Consider the following 22,377-nt stretch of genomic DNA (forward strand, 5'->3'; position numbering starts at 1 on the left):
GCGCTCATTGTGGTCCCGTTGTTGCAGTATGAAGAGGAGACTTCGTATATGAATTCATACTTGCATGTATCATACGCTAGTGGTAAGCTGCGGGAGGGGCCGGACCACATTGAGCTTGGAACGATGTAAAGGTTGCGTAAGTGCTATCCGTGCTATCCACAAGACTTAAGGACGTCTTCGTTACATGCCGCTTCCCCTCACTCCGACTCTTTCAACACTCATTTCGTTGTTCAATACCGATAGTCATATCCTCCCTCTCGTTCGAGCGTCCCCAAGCCCCTCGGCCCCTCAGCGTTCATGACACTCTCTGGATGGCCCATGATAATAGCTTGCCTAGCCCCAAAGGACCCACCATCGTTGTCATCGTCCACTGGCACGGTCAAGTCGCCCTCCCTTTCTCCTCCGCCTTCTCCCTCCCACTTCAAGAACTTCTCAAACGCGGCGGTGCCGCGTATGCTACCGGTCTTGTCGTATCGCTGAATCATGTTGCGCATATGGCCTATCTCGCGTGCGCAATCTTTGCAGACCACCATGTCCCTACTAACATGCGTGCGCTTAATAGGGTTTGCACATTTCACAGCTGCGAGCTGATGGTCTGGCAAGGTGCTGTAGTCCAGCGTCATGGTATAGTTGTAGGACCCCGAGCTTGAGTCTGAAGTTCGGGGCGTTGTCGTGCCTGACGGGCCCGAAACGGCGCGGCGCGAATTCGTCGACGCATTAGTGGAAGACCGCGAAAGCTGTCCGCTCAGCGAAAAGAAGCGTCGCGTGGATGAGCTGCGCTTTGGTGGTGATGCATAGTTTGCTGTGGGCGAGGAGATTGGTGGAGAGTTGGGCCCTCGGAGCGCGTTCAGATTCTGAATCGCCGTGTCGCACAGCGTCCATGGAAGCGTATGCGATTCGCCAATGTGGCCGCAACTACATACAAAGTTATCAGAGAGGCTACTTTCCAGATTGACTGCTCTCCCACAAAGGTACCGCGAACCACAAGGACTTACCCATTATGCTGCGAATAGTTGTGGTAGCACATGGCAAACTTCGCGACTGCAAAGAGGTATGACGTAGTAACCCAGTTTCGAGCTTAAGTGGTGCCGTGGATTGAGGTATGCAGGGGTCCGTAGGGTCGTTCAACAGGACGCAGCCAGACCCTGAGTTATAAACCGCGAAGCTTTTTTTGATGAGTGAATGGACTTGCACATGACAGTTGTATTATGCGTAGATAAATCTCCAACTGTCAGCTATGACTTATCGCATGCTGTCAATCCGCTCTCGTATCCTGCCATGGTGCCTTGTTTACTGAGTGGAGCGGTGAAGTGATTTGCACAAGGGTCGAGTTGGTCACGTGCCGTCGACGTGGCAGTCTATGGCAAGACGTGATGCTCTGTGTCTCAGATTATAGGCGCTGACCATCCCTGGATGCGCAAGTTTCTGGCATTGATACGCCAGGAGAAAAGCCCAGCTGTGTACCGCTCAGTCACTGTAAGTGGCTCTTCACCTAGAGTGCGAATAGCAAAGTGACTCGAGCGATGAATGTTACAGCGCTTCATCTAGTCTTATTTTCCTTTTCGCTCAGTATAGGAGTTCATACTAGACTTGGGGTGACCATCCGACAGCCCTTGCGCTTCGTATTCAATGTGGCAGGCCAGACTGCGATGATGTCATACTCTCGGAGATCTGCTCATGGTTCGCATCGCTGCGTGATGTAGGCGTCGAGAAATCTTGAATTGTTATCGCAGGATTCGGCCCTACGTGAAACCGTGGCATGAGATTTCACAGGGTGTCGTGAAAGAGTGGTGCAGCAGAGTCAATGTGCGAGCGATGATGCCGGCCTAGCGCAAGCGCGAAGCGCTGGCCGCTCTTGCTAATGGATGGACGTGTCTGTTCGCGTCTCCTGCGACCAACACATTCAACACCACAATACATCCCACCATCAAGCCACCTAGCATCATGGACATCATCGTAACGCAGAGTGTAGGAGCGTGTGGTTGGGTACGCTCGAAAGTCTATACTTGATCGTACTGACGCGTCGTCGCGGGGTAATCCCAAGGTTGCGGACGCACCTCCTGAGTCCCTCCGGAATTTCACCAGTCCAACCCGCAATCCCGCTCCGGCCTCTCATGTACTACCCTCAAGAAGCGGAGGAAGACATGCTGTCCCAGAACAAGTCATGAGGTGTTGCGCGACATAGCAACATGTGCGCTTCACAAGAACACGTTCTCGACCTCGACACCACCTGGGCATCTCGAAAGAGCCAAACTTTACGATTTCCCAATGTCGTGATCGTTCCGTATCAGGCATGCGGAGCCACGGTACCTCGGATAGGCTGTGCTTCGGCTCCTCAAGTATCACGAGCCAGGAACGAGGCCATAACATTGCTGCAAGTATAGCAATGTATGCGTAACGTAGCCGGCTAACCCGCTTGCTGTTTGTTCTACGCTTTCGATCAGTCTCTTTCGGTATCCTCACTTCGCGTCAACTGTTGTTGTACTTCTAGCTTACACTAACGCCCCGTGGACTTTAGCGACAATGTGTTGTATAGTATAGTATCAAACCGAATGGCTACTGCAATACACTGACGGTCATTAGTTCTCCGCACTGCGCAATCGGCGAGCACGCGAACCACAGGCAGTCGGCAACGAAACCTCGCAAGCCACCGCGGGCTTATCGACTCCCAAGAAGCCGCCCTTTCGTCTCATCAAGTCAAATCCAGTCGCCAGCATCGAGCCTGTGCAACCAATAGACACTGCCATCCCTCTTCCGCCGAAATACCGATCGCGTGGTTTGAACACACCCAGGGTCCAGGATGTGACCGATCCTGCGATTCGGGCCTTGCTCTTTGGTCCTCTCGCTCAGATCGATCATCATCAGCATTATGGCACAGGATACGATGAGAGGCCAGATTTGATCCAACACGATTCTGCGTCCTCTGCGCATCACGAGTCTACGCGCTTCGGAAACAACGATTCAGTAGGCAGCGTACAACCGAGCTCTACAAGTTCCACAAAGGATGACAATGAGAGTGGAAAAACAGAGAGTGTCTCGCCTAGAAGTCACAGCTCTTCTGAGTGTGCGGGCACTGACGGCAGCGGCTTCAATGGGGGAGCTAGTGCTAGCTATAGTGACACAAGCGGCAGTGGTGGAGCTGGGCATACCTCAGATGCAGTGTACGATCAGGTGCTTTGAATCCACTCACGCGCGAGCCTCGTATCACCCTATCTTGTTGCCTTCTTATTGCCCTGTTGAAATCTTGTTGAGGTGCGGGGCGTTGCTTACGGTCTCTAGCCAATTGTATGGGAGGCTGTTGTGTAGCCTGAGGTTCACCGGTCTCATCAGGCATCCATCAACGAGTAGCCATATATCCGGCGACACTCTCGTCAGACTCTGCTCAAGACATAAGCTTGACGGGTTCTGCAACTTGGATCACTACTTCAACATTGTCATCTGTTCCGACAGTTTCCAGCACTGTGAACTTGCGATTCCTCGACTGTAATCTCCCCTGTCCACGCTCAGCCTTGCCAGAGCATCCATACGTTCACTTCTTTGCACACTCGTCTACTGAGAAGATGTGCGGTTATCCTCCTATACCACCGCAACACGATGTCAGTAGCCAACGATCGCGACGTACACGACGCGAGGCAAGGCCTGTGCCGAACCAACAGATGGTTAGACACCACCGCTGCATCTTGAACTCCCAGTGACCCACTAATTCACTTTAGATGATGTATCAAGGCCCCTGGGATCCAAGCTTAGGTCCGCCACCTGGGTTCGCTCCGCATGCGTACCTTCCAGGTGAACAGCTGCCCGCCGCAGACGACCTGACGGAGGCCGTCGAGACGGGCAAGCGCTGCGACTACCGAGACATATACCGCGTCCCGACCGATGAGGATCCGAACAGATACCACTGGGTGGATGAGAAGCCGCCGGTATACGGTGCTACAGGAGACAAACTTCGCACGAAGAAAGCACGGGAAGCTTTCGCAGTAAACGTCTACCATCGTTTTGATGAGGTCCTGGATGAATGGAAAATCCATGAACTACGAATCAACAGCACGCTCCTTCACGCTGCGCTGGAAAAGATACTTGAAGGTTACCCAGGCTTGACACAGCATGAAATGAAGTCGTTCGCACCGCCATTTCTTCCGTTCATTCATCGATGGGAAGCGATGCTTAGCTTCAAGGATAATGTCGAACCAGAGTCGGAGACCGAGCAACATCTTGAGCTACTGCAGGAGGTCCTCGAGCCCCTCCTCAAGGAGTCTTTCGATAAGATCCGCGATGTAAAGACAACCGGGCATGTTGCGTTCCAGGACCTGAACTTGGTTCTTGTTCCCGCCATGATGGTTCTGGATCATAAGACAGACTCGGTCGGGATTGTTCGATATTGTAACCTTACGTGCATGCCTCCCCCAACGCCAAAGATGTTCTGGTCGATAGGCGTCGATGTGGTTGACTGGGATGGAAGGCGATGCGGTCTTCTTGCTCAACCGAAACACGTGTTCCAGTATCAGGGCTTACGAGCCTTGACTGCGTTGGATGTATCACCTCTCGAAGATCTTCCTGATCAAGAAAGTATCCGCGAAAGACTCATTAAACGAGGCCGCCGGTTCGAAGAACTACGCGGCCATTTCTTCAAAGCCTTTACCGACCAACACGAAGAACGTGTAAACGAGCGGATGGTCATTGACGCACGAGCATACCACAAATACCAGCCCGCGAACCCGTTTCCAGAATACGCTAAACTGTCTGAGATAGGACAGCTAACGTGGGCCCAATCCATGGAGCGTTACTCCGCCAGTATACCAAGCACCCCGGGATCGCCAATCGAACTCGATCTTTCACCAATGACCGATGACGAATGCCTTCTCGCTGTGCACTATGTCAAGTGTTTTGACATTGAGAAGAAGAAGTGGGAGAAGCTAGATGTGACTAAGATTCACGAGATACCTTGGGCTGAGCATGCTTTCGACAGCTTAGTCCTCGATCAGGACGAGAAGGATCTGGTCTTGGCTCTGGTAGACCGCGATCAGTTCAAGCAAGGGAAGCCCTTCGATGACTTCGTCGTCGGCAAAGGCCAAGGCATGATTATGCTGCTTTGCGGCCCTCCGTAAGTAGCCCAGTGCGCACGGTCTGTGAGACATTTACTGACTTTAGACACCAACAAAAAGAGGCGTGGGTAAAACACTCACCGCAGAGACCGTCTCTGAGCACCTACGTCGCCCCCTCTATAAGCTCGGGGCTGGTGATCTGGGAATGACGGCGCGTGCCGTTGAGGATAGTTTGGAGAACGCGCTGAATCTGTGTGGACATTTCGGTGCTGTCCTGCTTCTCGACGAAGCTGATGTGTTCATGGAGGCGCGCACTGTGAACAATCTTCAACGCAACGAGCTTGTTTCAGTCTTCCTTCGCCTACTCGAATACTACAAGGGCATCATGATTCTGACCACGAATCGGATGCGCAGTATCGACACGGCTTTCGAATCTCGGATCGATATCACGCTGAGCTACAGCTCGCTCGGAGAAAGTGATCGCCTTCAAGTCTGGCGCAACTTCCTGGCTACTATCGATGCGCAGGATGTGGATGTCGGAGAAGCTGAACTGGAGAGACTGGCAAAGCTCAACTTCAATGGCCGTCAGATCAAGAGCGCGATCAAGACTGCAAAGATCTTGGCGGCCAGGAAAAAGGAAAGACTGAGTGCAGAGAATCTCATGGTCGTGCTGAACTTGAGGCAGAAAGCACTCGGTATGATGGACAGTGGGGCAGATGATGATGAAGCCGGGAGGAGGGCAGACCAAGACGAAACTAGGAGTATGTGGTCGACAGCCACCGACACCGACACTTCGCTTCCTATCTAGATTGAAGTCGGCCAAGTTTGTTGAGGGCGATGTCGCCATTCCGAGTACACTGTTGTGTGAGCAGTCACGTTGATCTCGCCAGGTAGGAGGTACCGACCGTTCAATCATTTCGTGAACATGCCTGCTGTCTCGTGCTTTTGGTCTTTAGGGTTGTTCTTCACCTCTGCAGATGAGTCTCGTAGTGTATTCAGTCAATACTGAGATCACATTGATTTACAGTGCGCTACAGCGGACACGAAAGTGAGTGAACACACCTACCATGCAAGCCTTTCTTTTGGTTAGATGATTATCTATCAATCTGAATTCGTTCTGAACTAGGGCCACCCAAGGTGGCTCGCGACGCAACTCCGAGTTCGAATATGACGATTGCGTAGTGGACATGGATGCCATCAAACATTAGTCTAGTCCTTGGGCGACAGCGATGACATAGCCACCTGAGCAGTGCACCGCGTGTGTAGGGGCGCTACTCTCGAAAGGCCTCCCGTAACTTGACATCCATCTCCAAACCTTAACGCGAAACAAACCTTACATCGGTCGGTTTCCCATATCGCATCGGCAGTCTCATACAGGCTGAGACTTCGTATTTCAAAATTGGCGTGGTGGTATTGCGCACCTGCATCGGATGTTTTCGTGTAGCCAACGCGCAAGCTGCAAGCAAGCCCACCCGCCCGGGCCGAGGTCCACTACCGCAGAAAACACGTGATATCCACTCAACTGTGCCGCAACACGACAGCAAGATCCCGCAGATGTTGGGGCAGGGCCGATAAACGCCAGGCACGACATAATCGCCCTCAAGCCACTGAACACAGCCCGCTTCCAGCGAAGCACCGAACCGATGCAGCGAACCAATTACCGGCTTTATCATGCCGATCCTTCAAGCCACACCGTGCACACAACCAGCGGCCCCGGGAAAACGCCAACACGGCTCACTCCCCGGATAAGGTCGGAGGATCTACTGGCGTCAGACTCCGCCTCCGCTAATCTGCTTTTGCCTGAAAACTATCGCGCACACAGGATAAAAGCCGCCGAACCATTATAAATCGGAAACTCGCCAACGCGCCATGCGCTATATGTTGACGAATATCATGGACTGGTCTCGGCTGGGCCCTTGGTGTTGTTCAACACATCGGCAGATGCGGGCGGCCCGACCGCCGGTGTTATTACGGTTACCTCGACTTTCTCTGGGTACATATACGCAAGTACTCTTCTGTGAGGACGACAGACACAATTGCTGTTGTACGCTGTGATCATGCCTTCTCTTTTGAGTCTCGGAGTAACTGTCGCGCTTTCTGCGACTGGTCTTTTCGCACATCCACTCTCCAATGCGCAGCTCGTTTCGAGAGCGGAGGACCTTCTTCCAGAATACGACTATGTCATCGTAGGCGCCGGCGCGTCGGGTCTTACCGTTGCCAATCGACTTTCCGAGGATAAGGGTAGGCTTACACAGTAACCCGGTTTACGGAAAATACTAACGTCGTCCTGTTATAGATGTGACAGTACTCGTGATCGAGGCCGGCGATCTGTAAGTCTCATGAATACCACGCCCATCAAATTGCTGATTTGTCTCCAGCGACCAGAACGAGGACTACGTCACCATTCCAGGTCTTGCAGGCGGTGCTGTAGGAACGAAGTATGACTGGAACACTTCGTATGCTCCGGACCAAGCACTAGACGGCCGCGTTGTCTCTATTCCACAAGGCAAGGTCGTGGGCGGGTCAACAAAGTTGAACCGCATGGTGTTCGATCGTGGCTCACAATCTGACTACGATGGGTGGGAGACTCTGGGAAACGAAGGTTGGAACTTTGAGACCTTCCTGAAGTACTTCAAAAAGGTTTGTTCTTTTCTACAGTCCTTTGATACTTTCTAACCAGTGTAAAGAACGAGAAATTCACACCACCAACTGCTGAGATCCAAGCCGAATACGACATTCAGGTCAACCCCGAATACCATGGCGACGAAGGATACATGGAAGTAACCTACTCTCCTTTCTTCTGGCCCACGACTAGTGAGTTTGACGCACCATTTTCATACGGCAAGATACTGATGACTATTTCAGAAAACCTCGTACAAGCTACCAAGGAGCTGGGAATCTCCATCAATGACCAGGCGACTGGGAATGCCTTCGGCGGTTATTTCTGCCCGCACAACATGGTCCCGATGAACTGGACACGCTCCTCCGCAGAAGAAGCTTACTATGCATCTGCCGAACCGCGCCCAAATTATCATCTTCTCACTGGCCGTCTTGTGATGCGCGTCCTTACGGAAAGCTGCAATGAGACGAACACGGTCAAGGCTACTGGTGTTGAGTTCTCGACTTCTGCAGATGCGGAGAGTCAACAGACCAAGGCCAAGCGAGAAGTCATCCTCGCTGCTGGCTCGTTGCATACACCCCAATTGTTGCAGGTTTCTGGAATTGGCGGAGCCTCTCTGCTCGAATCCATCAATGTGACCACCGTCGTTGATCTTCCGGCCGTCGGATACAACCTGCACGACCATCTTTCCGTCGCCGTGGTGAACGTCCGTAAGTAGGCCGTTATATGGTCTAGCTGAGGAGATACTGACATTGGCGCAGTCAACACTAGCGTTCTAACGAACACCCTGGCATCAAACACTACCTTCGCCGCTCAAGCTCGCGAGCAGTACGACAATGAGAAGTCCGGCCCACTAACCTCCCCGACCGGTGACTTCCTTCTCTTCCTGCCACTTCAAACCTATTCCAACGCCACGCAATCTATCTTGGCTCAAGCAGTCGCAGGTGGATCATCTGCCTCTCTCCCGGCTGATACCCCCGCTGAAGTCGCACGAGGCTATGAGGCACAGTTTGCTTCTCTCAACAAGAAGCTCCAAGCAAACGATTCCGCGATGATGGAGATCATCTGGGCCGACGGCGTCGTGGTGCTCGGACTTCAGCATCCGTACTCGCGTGGAAGCGTAAAGGCGAACTCATCCAGCATGTTCGATCGCCCAGTCGCAGATGTAGGGTTCCTCCGTAACGAAGTCGACACCGCACTCCTGCGCGAAGGTGTGCACTGGGCTCGCAAATTCGTTGCCACGCCATCTATTGCATCGCTCAATCCGTTCGAGGCTGTTCCAGGCAACAATGTCACCGCCTCTGCGGACATCGATGCTTTCATTCGCAGCACCGCATCGACGCTGTACCACCCGGCGGGCAGCTGCAAGATGGGTGCTAGAGAGGATGGCGGTGTTGTAGATCAAGAGCTGAAGGTCTACGGTGTGAACGGCCTGCGGGTCGTGGATGCCAGTGTCATGCCCATTCTTCCGGCTTCTCACATCATGACCACTGTGTATGCGACAGCGGAGAAGGCAGCAGATATTATCAAAGAAGCTGCGAAGGGAAAGTATTAAGGCAGGAAAGAAAGATGCGTTGAAGAGATAGGGTCAAAGCAATGCCAATTTTGACGATATCCGAATACCATCTTTTGTTTGAGAGGGAGCTATTTTGGTGAGGATGACGATGCACTGAACATGAGCTCACACAAGGTCTTCTCAAAGGTCTGAGAGAACATTCCACACGTGGGGTCCACGCGCGCATTGCACCAAAAACGTGCATAAGCTCCCAGGCGTCAGTCTGAGCTGAAAGCCTTTTTTGACGTGGATGGATCCCGCCTGGGCAATCATCCCCCGTCAGTGACTGAGGCTAACCCCTAAAAGGGTAAGTCACTAACCTCTTCGGTGGGACGGGCAGATTATCTCCCCGAGGAGACCACCAGTCTCTCCGCACTCAGCGTCAGGCCTGCATCTCGAAGCCACGAACTCTCCGCATCCCACCTTCACAGTGAGGATGAGAGCGCATCAGCCCATACTCCGCCTCCATGGGCGTCGCAAGTTTTGTTGTACTGCCAGGCTCGATAGGCATAAGTGTGCGCGCAACAGCAGTCATCAGGGCCCATCATTCCAGCTTCCATCAACATTGCGCTTCGAACACCATCGATTGCATCCCAGATAGGACGATACACAAAATTGCTAACCAGATTTCAACTCAAAACAAAAGATGTCTACACCCGTTCGCAAAGTCCTGATCTCAGAGTTCGGCGGCCCTGAGAACGTGTCGGTTGTCACAGCCCCCATCCCCGCGCCTTCCCCCAACGAAGTCCAAATCAAAGTGCTCTACGCCAGCATGGGCGGTGCAGATATATCCATGCGACAAGGTGCCTACCCGATGCAAAGGAAAGCACCATTGACGCCGGGCTATGCGCTTATCGGCCGCGTGCACCAAAATGGATCGGCTTGCACGAAATACCGGCTTGGAGACCTCGTCGCTTGCCTCACAAAATACGACGCGGAAGCCGAGCTCTGCAACCAACCCGAGAAACATCTCGTTAGCGTGCCAGAAGGACTCGATCTGCAGCAGGCAGTTGCCTTGGTCTTAGATTGGAACACGGCCTACGGGCTAGCCTACCGCGCCGCTAAGATCTCCGCTGGCCAGCGCGTCTTCATCCACGGTATCAGCGGCAGCGTCGGTTTTGCCGTCCTCACCCTTTGCAAGATGCAAGGTGCGGAAGTCTACGGGACAGCATCAGCCGTCAATCACGCCGCTATCCGCGAAGCGGGTGCAATGCCATTCGTCTACTCCGACAAGAACTGGATGCAGGCCATGAAAGACGTGGGTGGCGCAGACATCGTGTACGATGCTCTTGGCTTCGAGTCTTGGGACGACAGCTGGAACATCCTGGCGAAGGGAGGTCTTCTTGTGGGTTACGGTGGTAACTTCGACCTGCTCACCGGTGGAAAACCTCGTAGTCAGCCACCTCAGGTTTTAAAGCTACTCGCAAGAGGCATGGTTCCCTTTTGCCCTTACCGGACGAATTTTTACTACATTGATCGCGATCAAAAGACGTTCAAGCCGGAGTTAGTGGCCCTTTTCAAAATGTTGGAGAGCGGAGCTATTCGGGTGCCAATCAGGAAGATGTGGGCGTTGGAAGAAGTTCCGGAAGCGCATCGTGTTTGGGGTAAAGGGCCGGGTATTGGGGCTGTGATCGTGAAGGTCACTGAGGATGACAGAGTAGGTCGTCAGTCTTGACTGAGCTGATGAGGAACGTCATCAGTCTGATTCTAGATACCCAACCGCTGTACTTCTCGATATATGCGCGTTCATCATTAATGCCTCAGTCCTTTACATTAATCTCATATCTGCTTGTTCCATTCTCTACTCACTCGTGCACTTCCGCACCTATCGGATGAATATTCACACTGTTGTGGAAAGTATATATCGGTCTTCAAACTATGCGTTGTTAGCGCGTTCTACATGCATAAAGAATATGCATCTAGCAACTTACAACACCAGTTATAGATTTCATTAGCCAGGCTACTCGACGATCTCTCTGCCAGTGCCATGTCTAACGTGATTTTGTGCATGTGGGCAACCTCCAAAACTACGCTATGAGTAGCCGTGGGCTCCTTTGCGATCAGCTTTGCGAAAACTGGCTTGAGAACCTGCAGAGTGCGACGTAGAGCCAGGCCTTGGGCGTTGTGCGCCTTTGCAGTGTTGAGCGAACTATTGTCGGTCCATAGACGAATGGTGAGATGGAAACCAGTAGCCAGGCGCTGCTGCGCGTGGAATAGTGGTGCAAATTGGGTGGGAAGCAGCTTGACATTGATGAAGTGCTTATTATGGGGAAGCAAGCAGCCGTCGACTGTGAGACCGCGGAGGACAGAGTTGGCGAGTTTGACGTGATATCCGAGTTTGAAGAAATCTCGTTGGAGAAGAGTCGCGATACGTAGCGGATGCTTGACTTCAAAACCAGTATACTTGCCATAGAACGCCTTGACTATCTCGGTCGTGAAAGAGCTATCCAAGATCCGCGGGTTGAGGAAACGAGGGGTTGATTTGTACATGAACGTGCTGTGGTTGAGCGGATAGGCGTAAGCGGTAGGACTCGCGCAGCTAGCCATGTCGTGCATCATATCTTCAGTGAGAAGCTTGTCATAAATCATCAAAGGCAGCTCTGGAGGAAGGCGGGAATAAATGCTCTTGAAGAAGTCATCGAGACTGTATCATGTTAGTGAGTTGAGATCAAATCCAAAGGACTGCTCACTCAGCGTCCGCAATACCGTCGCTCATAATCGCGCTGCGTGGTGCAGACACGAGTTGATCTTCTGCCATATTTGACTGTGCCTGGTGTGATGGAGAAAGCCTGGTATCGGGTGTTCAGCTTAGTGTAATGTTTACAGTTCTACTAGTGTGGCGGGGTTTAGGACCGGCCAGAGTGAATACTTCAAGCTCGGATCAAATGGCTGACAACGTGAAAGCAATAAACTGGCCAGAGAGAGTAATATCTTCGTATGTCTCCATGTGTTCCACACCTTACTCCCACTGTTTATGTCCCCGCAATCTTGCGCGGAACATGCTCGTCGTAATACAATGTTTCTCCGCTCTTCCCGCCCTCGAACAATCCCAACGCCAATTTAGCGACAGCCTCTCCACAGAGCTCAGGGGGTTCCACCATCTCATCACCCATCTCATCCCAAATCCTGAACCTCTCGATCTCATGGTCCGCCATAACGCCCCGATACTTCCCTTCGACTAGTCCATCGATCATCTTGGTTCGTGTTAACTTCGGGTATACGCCCTGTACACTAAGCAGTGGCTCTTCGTGTGCGAGACAAGAGATAAACCGGGTTAACGCGGCTTTGGTAGTGCTATAAGGCATCCATCCATGGTAGGATACTGTGTCATCGCAGGCCGAAGAGAGGATTATGACTTTGCCGCGGCCAGCGTTATGAGGATGCGCTATCCGTGAAGCACGGAGCTTTGGGAGCGTAAGCTGAACCTGAGGACCATTAGCGTATGAAGGGCGTTACATTATATCATGCAGTATTAGGAATGAGCAGTGTAGTATGTCAAGGTGGTACATACCATACTCATCGCGCCAAAAACATTAATGTCAAAACTTCTCTTCACCGCTTGAATGTCGACCGTTTCCAATTTTTGGATCGGTGTAATAACACCTGCACAGTACACCAAAGTATCCAGCCCTCCAAAGTGATCGAAACACGTCTGGACCGCTAGCTCGCGATCTTCTTCCACTGTAACATCGCCCTCGACTATTCTGAGACGTTCTCTCTGCTGCTTCGTGAACTCAAGCTTGATGGTCGAATCTATAAGCCCAAACGCAATTACTTTCGCGTTGAATGGTAGGTAAGGTGACGAAAGTATGGAAAGCGTGGTGGCGTATCCGATTCCGGACGTTCCGCCGACGACGAGGATGACTTGAGGCTTCGAAGTCATGGTGCCTGAAGAAAACTTGGGTAAAAGTGCACGCACGACGAAGTATGAATTAGGATCAGATGATGTTGAAGGATTGAAGCTTGTGCATTTTGAGACGGCGCGAGTGGAGACATGCCCCGCGCTAAATCCGAAACTGGCAAAACTCGGAGGAAGCTTGAGGGAGGTGCGTTGAACGGCCGCGGCCCCTTTCTTGAATCTACGGCAGCTACATATCACTACAGTCGCGCCTTCGAGCCTTCGCCATCTTCTATCATGCCTTCTTCGGCAGCCTTGATCTGCAACGCCAGTACCCTACTGTAGAATCGCGACAGTGCCAAATTGCCACCCATGAACCACAGACCAGGATGACCGCTCTTCTGCCACATCGTCCTGAACTCGCCCTCGTCGTTGAAACCCCATACATCGCTGACGCGGTCCCCGACTTCATCGCCGAAGATTTTTCGCGCCTGCGTGCGCATGTTCTGGTACCCAGTCGCAAATACGATCTCATCAGCTTCCAGCTTATCACCATCCGCGAACTCGATACCGTTTGGCAAGATCTGCGCAATCTCTTGGCCTTGCTTGACTTTGATCTTGCCATCGATGATAAGCTGGGATGCGCCTACATCGATATAGTAGCCGCCGCCGCGCTGGAAGTACTTGATAAGAAGGCCTGAATCCATCGGTCCACTGTCAAGACCGAAGCCAGCCGCGCGAAGACCGTCGTGCATTTTCTTGTCGTGGTCGGCTTGGATCTTGGTGACTTTGATCTGCTGTGCTTTCAGAAGCTCACTTGGCAGACTCCAGAAAGTCAGGTCAGCGTCGTCGACAGGCGGTGCGTCTTGATCGTACAAACCCTTGTTGCCGATGTCGGTGATAGCCTCGGAAGAGACAACGCATGTTGTACTGCGCTGTACAATGGTGATGTCGTATCCCTTCTCAAAGAAGTCTTGCGCGATATCATGGCCTGAATTGCAGCATCCTACTACCACAGCCTTCTTACCCTTCGACTCGGGATTCGCGCCTGGGTGCTCGGAGCTGTGGCACAGGCGGTCGCCTTTGAAGTCTTGCATACCCTTGATCTGGGGAAAGTTCTTCTCGCCGGAGTGGCCTGTCGCCTGGACAATGTGCTTCGGATGTAATGTGCGTGTCTGAGTGCTCCCATCGGGTTTCCGGCGTTCGACAGTCACGGTCCACTGCTTCTTACTCTCATCCCACGATGTTGATTTGAGGCTTGTCGAAGTCCATACGTTGAGCTCCAGCAGGTTCACGTACGCCTCGAAGAACTCCGCCAGCTTGTCCTTAGGAGTAAAGACTGGCCAATGTGCTGGGAAGGGCACGTAAGGCATGTGGTCGTACCATACTGGGTCGTGGAGTACCAGTTGCCGATATCGCTTGCGCCAGTTGTCACCAACCCTCTCATTTTGGTCGACGATCAACGCGGGGACGTTGAGCATCCGTAGACGCGCAGCGACTGTAAGCCCGCCTTGCCCGGCTCCAAGGATCAACACTGTCGGGTCGATCTCCTCTTTCTCTGCATCACGCGTCTCCTTCCACGTCTTCCTATTCGGGTCTCCTCCATGCTTCACACCCTTTGTCCTTCGGTGACCCAATGGCTCTTCATGACCTTTAAGTTCCTTCAGCAAGGTGTACAGCGTGAACACCTTCCATTGTCCATTGTCTTCGGCTAGGTTCATGACACCCTCGCCACGCCCGAGGCTCGTCTCGAAAGTTACAAAGAAGTTGATACCAGTGATATCGCCTAGAACATCGATCGCTCCAAACTTTGGCGCGCGGTAGTCTGAGCTCTTGTCCACTTCAATCTTTTCCATTTGCACTTTGCTGGAATCCAGGTACTTCTTGATGTCTGCGCTACCCTTCGACGTCCTAAGATCCCAACTCAACGCTAGGTGATCTCTCCAGTAACTGTTGTCTTTGGAGAAGAGGTCGGCGATAGCCGCATGATCCTTTTTCGCAAGTGCATCGTTGAACCGTGTGATCACCTCATTGGCGACCTTATGTGCATCGACGGACTCGTTTGTCGACGACGTTGGCCATACACCGACTGGTATGTTGACACTGCCGGCCTCAGGACGCTCGCTGGAGCGGATTGAAGTGTCGCCGACTCCCATGTTTGTGGCTTGCTGGATGACGTAGGTAAGGAATTGAGTGAGCAGACAGTAATGTGCAACAAAGATGAAGAATAGCTGACAACTACAGCACGAACACAATCTTTTGAACACGGTTAAAAGGGTCACGACATGTCATCAGCTGAGTGAACGGATTACCATCTTGGTGTAATCCGTATACGCGTGTAGCATGCCAAGCCACCGTGGTGTACCTGGTCGGCAAACCTTCCTCGCTGAGAAGTGCGGGGAAGATCGTGGCGTCGCTCCGGGGAACCAACGTGAGAATCCCCCTTCTACCCGCAACTTTCCATCGCAGCGAACTCCGATGTGCGGATAGTCTCCGCTCGAGAAACATTTCTGCTCGAGCATCGTCCAGTCCAGGCCGCGACACGTGGTGCTGTCACGTGTATCGCGAGCTTACCTACAGATCTAGCCAAGTCCACGGCATCCGCATCTGCTTTCGCTCAACTCATGAGACTGAACTGACACAATAGATGCCTACAGCCTCTTCTATCACCCCGATGGCGCATTCCGACAGAGATGACAGTCATGCATTTCAGCGCCACGTCATGTTAAGTTGTACTTAGGTACGGTACCACAGCTGTGTACTCTTACGTGTCTCGCTCCTTCTTCGGACCAACGGTTGATTTGGTATATTCAACTCTACAAGGTCTATAATTATCGTTCTATCGCACATCTAAAGTGCGGAAACAATGTCTATTTTACCAAACCCACGCTAAATAAACACAAAACAGTTTGACATTTCAACAGCGCTCGCACGTTCAACTCGGCCGCCTCGGCCATCCCCAAGTCTTCTGTTGCACAAGCGCTGCCTCATCGTCGCTATCCTCTATCAGTCGCTTGGGTACTGACCCACTCCTCATACTCTCATTCCCCTCAGTTATACTCTCTAGACTCTTCTGCCTGCCTAGTCCCCTCTCCTCAATGACAACGCCGTGAGACTGTCTCCTTCCGTGCCCTGCTGTGATCTCCACTTCCGAGCCTCTGCGCTCGTAAAACGGGTTCGGCTCAGTATGCACGATGACCTCTCTCGTCTCCTTGATTTGGTTCCCTGTCGGGGCGAAGCTAATGACACGCTGCCCATCTTGCTCGGCATTTGCTTTTGTATCGACGGTGTAGGAAGCAAAGCTGGCGAGCTCGTGAATCGAACCCCGTGCTTTGTGCGGATTTGTGCCGGTGGTGCGGTGACCGGTGGTGGATTGGTTGGACGAGGACTTGAACTCGTGGGCAATGGATGCCATGCCTGTCTTGCGCGATGTCGAGATTGCGATGCGTTTGATGAGGTTGGCCATTGTCATTTCGATGTTGAGTTTTACTAGGTAGGCGAGAGGATGGAATTGGATGTATCTGGAAGAAGGTGGGTTAGTAAAGGTCAGAGGTTGGCTTCTGTCAACGAGTAACACTTACACAAAGGAATTTGGTATCGACATAGCGGCGATAATCATGACGTCCATAAGAAGTGATACCATCACGATTTGCTGGTTGAAACGAACGAGCTTATTGTACTTTGTGAGGCCGTTGTTGATCAAGTTCTGCTTCACAGTCTTTAGGAAGTACCAGTTCAACGCCGCGTCGGCGAGGAGGTAGAGACCCTTTTCAATCCGGTCCCAGTACTCGTTGATGAGGTGGTACCTGTTGGATCGTCAGTCTAATGCTTGGTACGATTGGGTCTCGCAGATGTCGTTCCACCACGAACCAGCCAGACGAACCCAGCCGATCGTCCAGCCCATGGCGACAACCATTGATGCACGCTACCAGGAAAGTAACTTACTTCGAGTTGATTTGTAACCTCGCTGGTATCCAGACATTGAAGACACTGATGTTGATAACAGTGACGAAAACCGCAGTGCTAATCATGATCCATCTCGAACGCCGTCGATCAGGCACGATGACACGGATACGGTTGATGATAATCTGCAAAAGCAGCTGAACCTGGATACACCACCAGAACAAGATGGTGAAGTAAAACGCGAAGCCTGGGGTGGTTAGCATAATCTCAAAAGCTCTACATCGTCACTACCTACTTGGTCTTATGTACTTGAGCAAGTGTAAAAAGCTCTCAAGGCCCATGGTAAACGAGACAATAAGTTCCAGCCATATCATCCAGACGTAGACGCTCCTGAGCGGTGATCGCGATCCTCTTGTTTGTTTGACAATGAGCCATAGGGCCAGGATGACATTGAGTAATGTCAGTCCCCACACGACGGAGGCTATGATGATGTCTGCTTTCGTGATGGGCTCATTCTTGTAATTATCTGAGATGAATGGGCCCCATGGTTGGAACGACGGATCATCATGATATTCGTTACTCATGCTGAGCCAGCGTGGAAAAGATGTGTGGAACGATGGTGGCCTGATAATGAACGTCGCAAACTTAGCGAACGTGGTGTTGTATACTATGTGCGACCGGTCGAGAGTGAGCCGTTATGACACACGCGAAGACCCTTCACATTCTTTGTCCAGACCGACTGATCCATAACGGCAGCTAGGGGGGTTTTCAGGAGATGAAGCGAACACTTGACAGACCCTCGAGTCGAAATAGAGTTCGACAGAAAGTGGCGTATTAGCCCTGTGTTCGAGAAGGACAGATCCCATTCGTTGGGCGTCAAGCTTGGGTGGATATCCGGAAGGCAAACGAGCGATCCTTTCGTGAATCGTGCCACTAATCCTGTAACAGCAGTGCTGCTGGATCGTAATGGTCCGACCTGCATACGGAACGGGATCTATCCTGCTGGAACGCTAATGCTCGCTTGACAGGGAAGGGCATCCCTTTTGCGGGGGGATGCACGATTATTGCGCATCCTCCAGGCGATGCACACATGCATTTGAACAACTGGAGAACCACGGGGAGCAGTACCTTAACTGTGATATGTTATTCATGGACTGGTAGTCCATATCTGGCAACGTGAAGTATGGCGGTGAAGAGTGCAAGATCCAGAGAGCTGTTCTGACACGCGCGGCGGCAAAGTTGGTGCTGTTTCCAAGCTGTCCAGGTCTGATGCCTGTCAAGTTTCCTAGTGGCGTCGAAGGGATTTACCGCGCTCACGACGATGCCCAGGTGTTGAGGTGCTAGCAGCTGCTGGCTTACCGGTAGGTATGGCGACTCTTCCGCGTGATGTGATTTGCTCTCCGGCGACGCTTTTGATGGACTCAGGCAAACTTGCAATAGACTGCATCGCATGAGAACTATTGCTAGGGGTACGTGGTGTTTAACCCTTATACTGCCAGCTGCTACGGCCAGCGCACCTTCTGCTTCACTAGGTGATGCGATTGAAGCCTCGAGTACTGCCTTCCTATACAGTTGTGGGCCTCCGTTGCATCCGTGAAGCTGCACCTGTCATGGTTAATGCAGACCCAACGATCTGGACTTCATCGTCTCCTCATTTTCCATAAGTTCGGTTTAACACACGGCGGTTCGCCAAACTAGTGTGGGTGCGGACGCGCCGCCTGCCATGGTCTTGCGTGCCGTGCACACGTGTGTCCTGCCTTGTCCTGGGCTACTTCCAAGGTTGGATATTAATTCAGGCCCATTCGACCTCGACGCCGTCAGCTTTAGCAACGGCGCCTGGGCGCCCCCTAGCAGGGTCGCCGACTTTGGATGAACGTCGGAGGATTGGTAGGCTGCGGCCGCAAGGAACATGGCTGCGGATGAAACGTGCACCGAGTGGGCTAGACGAGATTGCCACTTGAGCAAGGCCGGGGAAGTGCCTCCGAGCGAAAATTCAAATGTGCACCGTCCCGAGCAACACGATGTGCGGAGTCGATATCCTGTTTTTAATGAGACGGGAACAGGATGGTGCATATCGAAGGCCTTGTTGCTGATCGTCGAAGAGGTCGGGGGGATTTGCGACATGCGTTAGTATGCGGGTCCAGGCGATCATTGCGACCCAGTGTTTCGAGATCAACAGCCCCGACCGGTTTGCACCCATTGTGACAACTCAAAAAATTACTGATCAATATCGCATCGTCATAGGCTACGAATTTGGGAACAATTCGAATCGTGGCGAGACCAGCTTGCGATTTGACGCAGCAGCAAACCCTCCAATGTTCGTTCATCCTCCAGACGGAACGCGCCCCGCCACGACTCTATCTAGACAATAGCCCTACTGTACGCCCATTACTGGCTCAACACTATGTACGCCACTAACTCTGTTTTGAAAGCCACACAATCCGGTCAGCCAAATGCAGGTACCTAACTTCAGTGTTAATGACGTACACGCCTTGTCGCATTCCTGTGATGCCCGAGCCAAAGAGTAATCATGAGCGCAAGCCACGGTAGTCTAGTCTGCATGACACGCCAACGAGAGTTCGACTGCATCGCCGAGTTCACGATCAACATATTTAGCGACGCCCAGAAGCCAAGCTGCGGGTTCTTCACTGCCCGAACAGCTGCCCAAGTAGGCACACAGTAGACAACACGCACGTGAACTACTCCTCCCACCGCGCAGCCCAACATCTACATCACGATCCTGAGCCCACACCGCCCTGTTCATTCCAAATCATCTCAAGATGGCGTACTGTACATCCAGTCTCCGGTACTCAAAATATTCCGCGCCTTGGGAACAGCAAAATGGCATAGCGTCCACTCAGTCGCCATCAAGGTGTGCGCTTTCCGCTCTACCTCGTGTCTCCGCCCCGCGAAGCCCTACGTTCTATTCTGCTTCTGTTCTGGCGAGACTTTGATGCATACGCGAGATGCTTGGTATGCTTGTTCGAACTGCGGATGTGTTGTTTTCGAAGTGTCAGGGTGGAGGACTGGTACAGACGGAATATGCATTTGAGGACAGTGCTAGGTTTGTGAAGAGGAAGAAGTGGAGATTGGATGGTGATTTCTGCTTCGAACCAAGTACAGGAGAAGGGTATGTGGTATGCTGAGTCAAACGGTGTGACACTTTCGATCTCGAGCTGAAGGCCGAATAAAGAGCTCCTCACTATCGAAGCCGACCCTTAAGGTACTAAGAGCGCTTAACGGTGTCGATCGGTCGTAAGACTGTGCAATGCAAGCATTCACGTCGGAAAGCAACAGGACACGGTAATGCCTGAAATGTTTTGTTACATTGGCTTTTCTACTCCTACAGCATCATCGCATCATTGGTATCATCAATAACATCAACCACCCACCCAAATCTATACTAATACAATATTTAGATAGTGTGCTTTCCAGCACCGCATGTCTGGCCATGGTGAGCATGTCCACCATCATCGAATCTCGACATAAGTCTGCTCCTCTCGGCGCCACGCTTGCGGAGGGTCATGTTGGCCCTTGGAATACCTTCGAAGCTTAGGGCGTACTTGGCAACCGAGTTGGCGATGCTCTGGGTGTTGAGTAGGTAAGCGTCGAGTGCCAGGTTGTCGATGGTATCGCAAGCCTGGTGGTAGCAGGCGTCGAGCGGAGCACCAGCCTCACCACCGAAGAGTTGTGCTTCCTCCTCAGTCTTCAGCACCTCAGCACCGGTAAACAGACCACCTGAAGGAATACCGTTCTCGAGGAAAGCAGCGTAATCAGAGCGGAGAGTGAAGAGAGAAGGTACGTGGGCAAGGCCACGCTCCTCGTAGAACTCCTCAAAGTCCTTCTCGATAGTGTCAGAACCAGCGGCGCCGGAGAAGTTGAACGCACTGCCGTCACCGTCGTAGATACCGAGGACGTAGTTGGGCGATGCGATCATATCGAAGTTGAGGTAGGCGCGGATCTTGTTGGCCTCAGTTGCGTTACCACCGAAGGTACCGTTGATGGTCTTCATGTAGTAGAAGGAGCCCAGCTTGCCGAACTCCTCTGCACCCCAGAATCCGAGACGGACAGCGTTCTTGATCTTGTACTTGGTAAGGGCAAGGCCGGTCATGAGCGTACCAATGGTACCAGATCCGTCGTCGTTAATACCGGGGCCGGCAAAGACGGAGTCGGTGTGACCACCGAGCATGAGCACGTTGTCGTGGTCACCTTGCTTGGTCTCGGCGATGACGTTGTAGTTGGTGCGGTTCTCGCGAATGGCATCAATGAAGAGGGTTCCCTCAACTGTGCCGTTCCCGAGCTTGGCTACAATACCCTCACCGGCTTCCTTGGTAATGCCAACAACGGGAGCGTAGTCGCCATCACCACCGAGGGTACCAGAAAGAGGTGTGTTGGGCTCGGTGTTGTAGATTATAGCACCGACCGCACCGGCGGTCTGGGCGTTGGCGGCCTTGTCAGCGAATGGACATGTGCCTCGAGAGATAAGCGCGATCTGGCCAGAGACCCCGGCTGGGAAGTCGTCAACAGCGCATCCGAGGTTGTTAACCTTGACAACGTTGGCGGTAACATCTCCAGAGGGACCAAAGGTCATGTAAGCGGCCTCAATCTCTTCTCCAGCAACAGTGAGCTTGGTGGTCGCGGCGGTGAAGAGCTCGACAAAGGGCTGCTTGTACACATCGTAGTATCCAGTCGCCTTGAGCGTTTGGTACAGCCATTCAGTGGTAGCGTTGTGACCAGTGCTACCGAAAGCACGGTTGCCACCAGCCTCGTCAGCGAAAGTCTGAAGCTGTTGGGAGCCTGCGAGAAGGTCCTCGAGCTTGATATCCTTGATCAGGTCCTTGCGAGAGACAAGCTTCTTGGGTGGCCCATGAGGGTGTGGCTTTCCAGGCAACTGGGGCTTCTGAGGCTTCTCGGGCTTTGCAGAAGGCTTTGGCTTCGCATCGTACTGTGCGAGGACAGGCGCAGCGAGCGCAACGAAGGGAACGAACCTCATCTTGATGAATAGTAGTGGCAGATGAGCAGGAGAAGAGGAGGTTGCCTTGGGCTATGTCACAGGTACAGACTGGCTCTATATACTAAACCTCGTATCCATATGGCTGGTCCAGAAAGTCTTCATGGGCCACCATGTGCTTGTAGAACTAACCGATACAGGCAGCTGCTGTATCCATCGGTGCTTCATGGTCGCTCAGGAACCGCAATTGAGCAGGTAAGGGCATGCGGTGGGTCCGTGGAAACGGGTAGCCGGGTGTAGAGCTGGGGGACGAAGGCGACGCGATTGATGAAAGTCTGCTTGGCTGCGCAATGCTGCGTTGCATGAGGAAGGTAGAATAACCGCGTCGCTCGGCGGAGCCCTCTAGTTCCACGCCGGACGCAACTTGATTGGGAAGGAACGGACTGTGCAGATAAAGCCAAGCCCTTG

The 22,377-nt window shown here is 52.5% G+C and overlaps 9 protein-coding genes across 9 annotated transcripts; 3 read left to right on the forward strand and 6 right to left on the reverse strand.

Moving 5' to 3' along the window:
- Positions 1 to 230: 230 nt before the first annotated feature.
- On the reverse strand, positions 231 to 1,027 carry J4E85_002029 (uncharacterized protein; the record flags this gene model as incomplete). Its single annotated transcript, XM_051466309.1, has 2 exons — positions 231 to 915; positions 996 to 1,027. The coding sequence occupies 2 exons, from the start codon at positions 1,025 to 1,027 to the stop codon at positions 231 to 233; spliced, it is 717 nt and encodes a 238-aa protein (XP_051329164.1).
- Positions 1,028 to 3,713: 2,686 nt separating this feature from the next.
- Positions 3,714 to 5,850, forward strand: J4E85_002030 (uncharacterized protein; the record flags this gene model as incomplete). The annotated part of the gene is made up of 2 exons (XM_051466310.1): positions 3,714 to 5,101; positions 5,163 to 5,850. The coding sequence occupies 2 exons, from the start codon at positions 3,714 to 3,716 to the stop codon at positions 5,848 to 5,850; spliced, it is 2,076 nt and encodes a 691-aa protein (XP_051329165.1).
- A 1,249-nt stretch (positions 5,851 to 7,099) lies between these two features.
- On the forward strand, positions 7,100 to 9,217 carry J4E85_002031 (uncharacterized protein; the record flags this gene model as incomplete). Its single annotated transcript, XM_051466311.1, has 6 exons — positions 7,100 to 7,283; positions 7,348 to 7,372; positions 7,421 to 7,682; positions 7,730 to 7,856; positions 7,908 to 8,372; positions 8,424 to 9,217. 6 exons carry the CDS (start codon positions 7,100 to 7,102, stop codon positions 9,215 to 9,217), a joined length of 1,857 nt encoding a protein of 618 aa, XP_051329166.1.
- A 646-nt stretch (positions 9,218 to 9,863) lies between these two features.
- J4E85_002032 (uncharacterized protein) lies at positions 9,864 to 10,892 on the forward strand (the record flags this gene model as incomplete). Its single annotated transcript, XM_051466312.1, has 1 exon — positions 9,864 to 10,892. The coding sequence occupies one exon, from the start codon at positions 9,864 to 9,866 to the stop codon at positions 10,890 to 10,892; it is 1,029 nt and encodes a 342-aa protein (XP_051329167.1).
- A 196-nt stretch (positions 10,893 to 11,088) lies between these two features.
- On the reverse strand, positions 11,089 to 11,975 carry J4E85_002033 (uncharacterized protein; the record flags this gene model as incomplete). Its single annotated transcript, XM_051466313.1, has 3 exons — positions 11,089 to 11,093; positions 11,149 to 11,861; positions 11,908 to 11,975. 3 exons carry the CDS (start codon positions 11,973 to 11,975, stop codon positions 11,089 to 11,091), a joined length of 786 nt encoding a protein of 261 aa, XP_051329168.1.
- Positions 11,976 to 12,189: 214 nt separating this feature from the next.
- On the reverse strand, positions 12,190 to 13,100 carry J4E85_002034 (uncharacterized protein; the record flags this gene model as incomplete). The annotated part of the gene is made up of 2 exons (XM_051466314.1): positions 12,190 to 12,642; positions 12,729 to 13,100. The coding sequence occupies 2 exons, from the start codon at positions 13,098 to 13,100 to the stop codon at positions 12,190 to 12,192; spliced, it is 825 nt and encodes a 274-aa protein (XP_051329169.1).
- A 215-nt stretch (positions 13,101 to 13,315) lies between these two features.
- Positions 13,316 to 15,211, reverse strand: J4E85_002035 (uncharacterized protein; the record flags this gene model as incomplete). The annotated part of the gene is made up of 1 exon (XM_051466315.1): positions 13,316 to 15,211. The coding sequence occupies one exon, from the start codon at positions 15,209 to 15,211 to the stop codon at positions 13,316 to 13,318; it is 1,896 nt and encodes a 631-aa protein (XP_051329170.1).
- Positions 15,212 to 15,990: 779 nt separating this feature from the next.
- On the reverse strand, positions 15,991 to 17,542 carry J4E85_002036 (uncharacterized protein; the record flags this gene model as incomplete). The annotated part of the gene is made up of 4 exons (XM_051466316.1): positions 15,991 to 16,576; positions 16,637 to 16,861; positions 17,001 to 17,205; positions 17,254 to 17,542. 4 exons carry the CDS (start codon positions 17,540 to 17,542, stop codon positions 15,991 to 15,993), a joined length of 1,305 nt encoding a protein of 434 aa, XP_051329171.1.
- Positions 17,543 to 20,373: 2,831 nt separating this feature from the next.
- J4E85_002037 (uncharacterized protein) lies at positions 20,374 to 21,951 on the reverse strand (the record flags this gene model as incomplete). The annotated part of the gene is made up of 1 exon (XM_051466317.1): positions 20,374 to 21,951. The coding sequence occupies one exon, from the start codon at positions 21,949 to 21,951 to the stop codon at positions 20,374 to 20,376; it is 1,578 nt and encodes a 525-aa protein (XP_051329172.1).
- Between the last annotated feature and the right edge of the window lie 426 nt (positions 21,952 to 22,377).

Source organism: Alternaria conjuncta (assembly GCF_024043145.1).
Source record: "Alternaria conjuncta strain BMP 0040 chromosome Unknown scaffold_3, whole genome shotgun sequence".
In the NCBI taxonomy this organism is placed as follows: Eukaryota; Fungi; Ascomycota; class Dothideomycetes; order Pleosporales; family Pleosporaceae; genus Alternaria; species Alternaria conjuncta.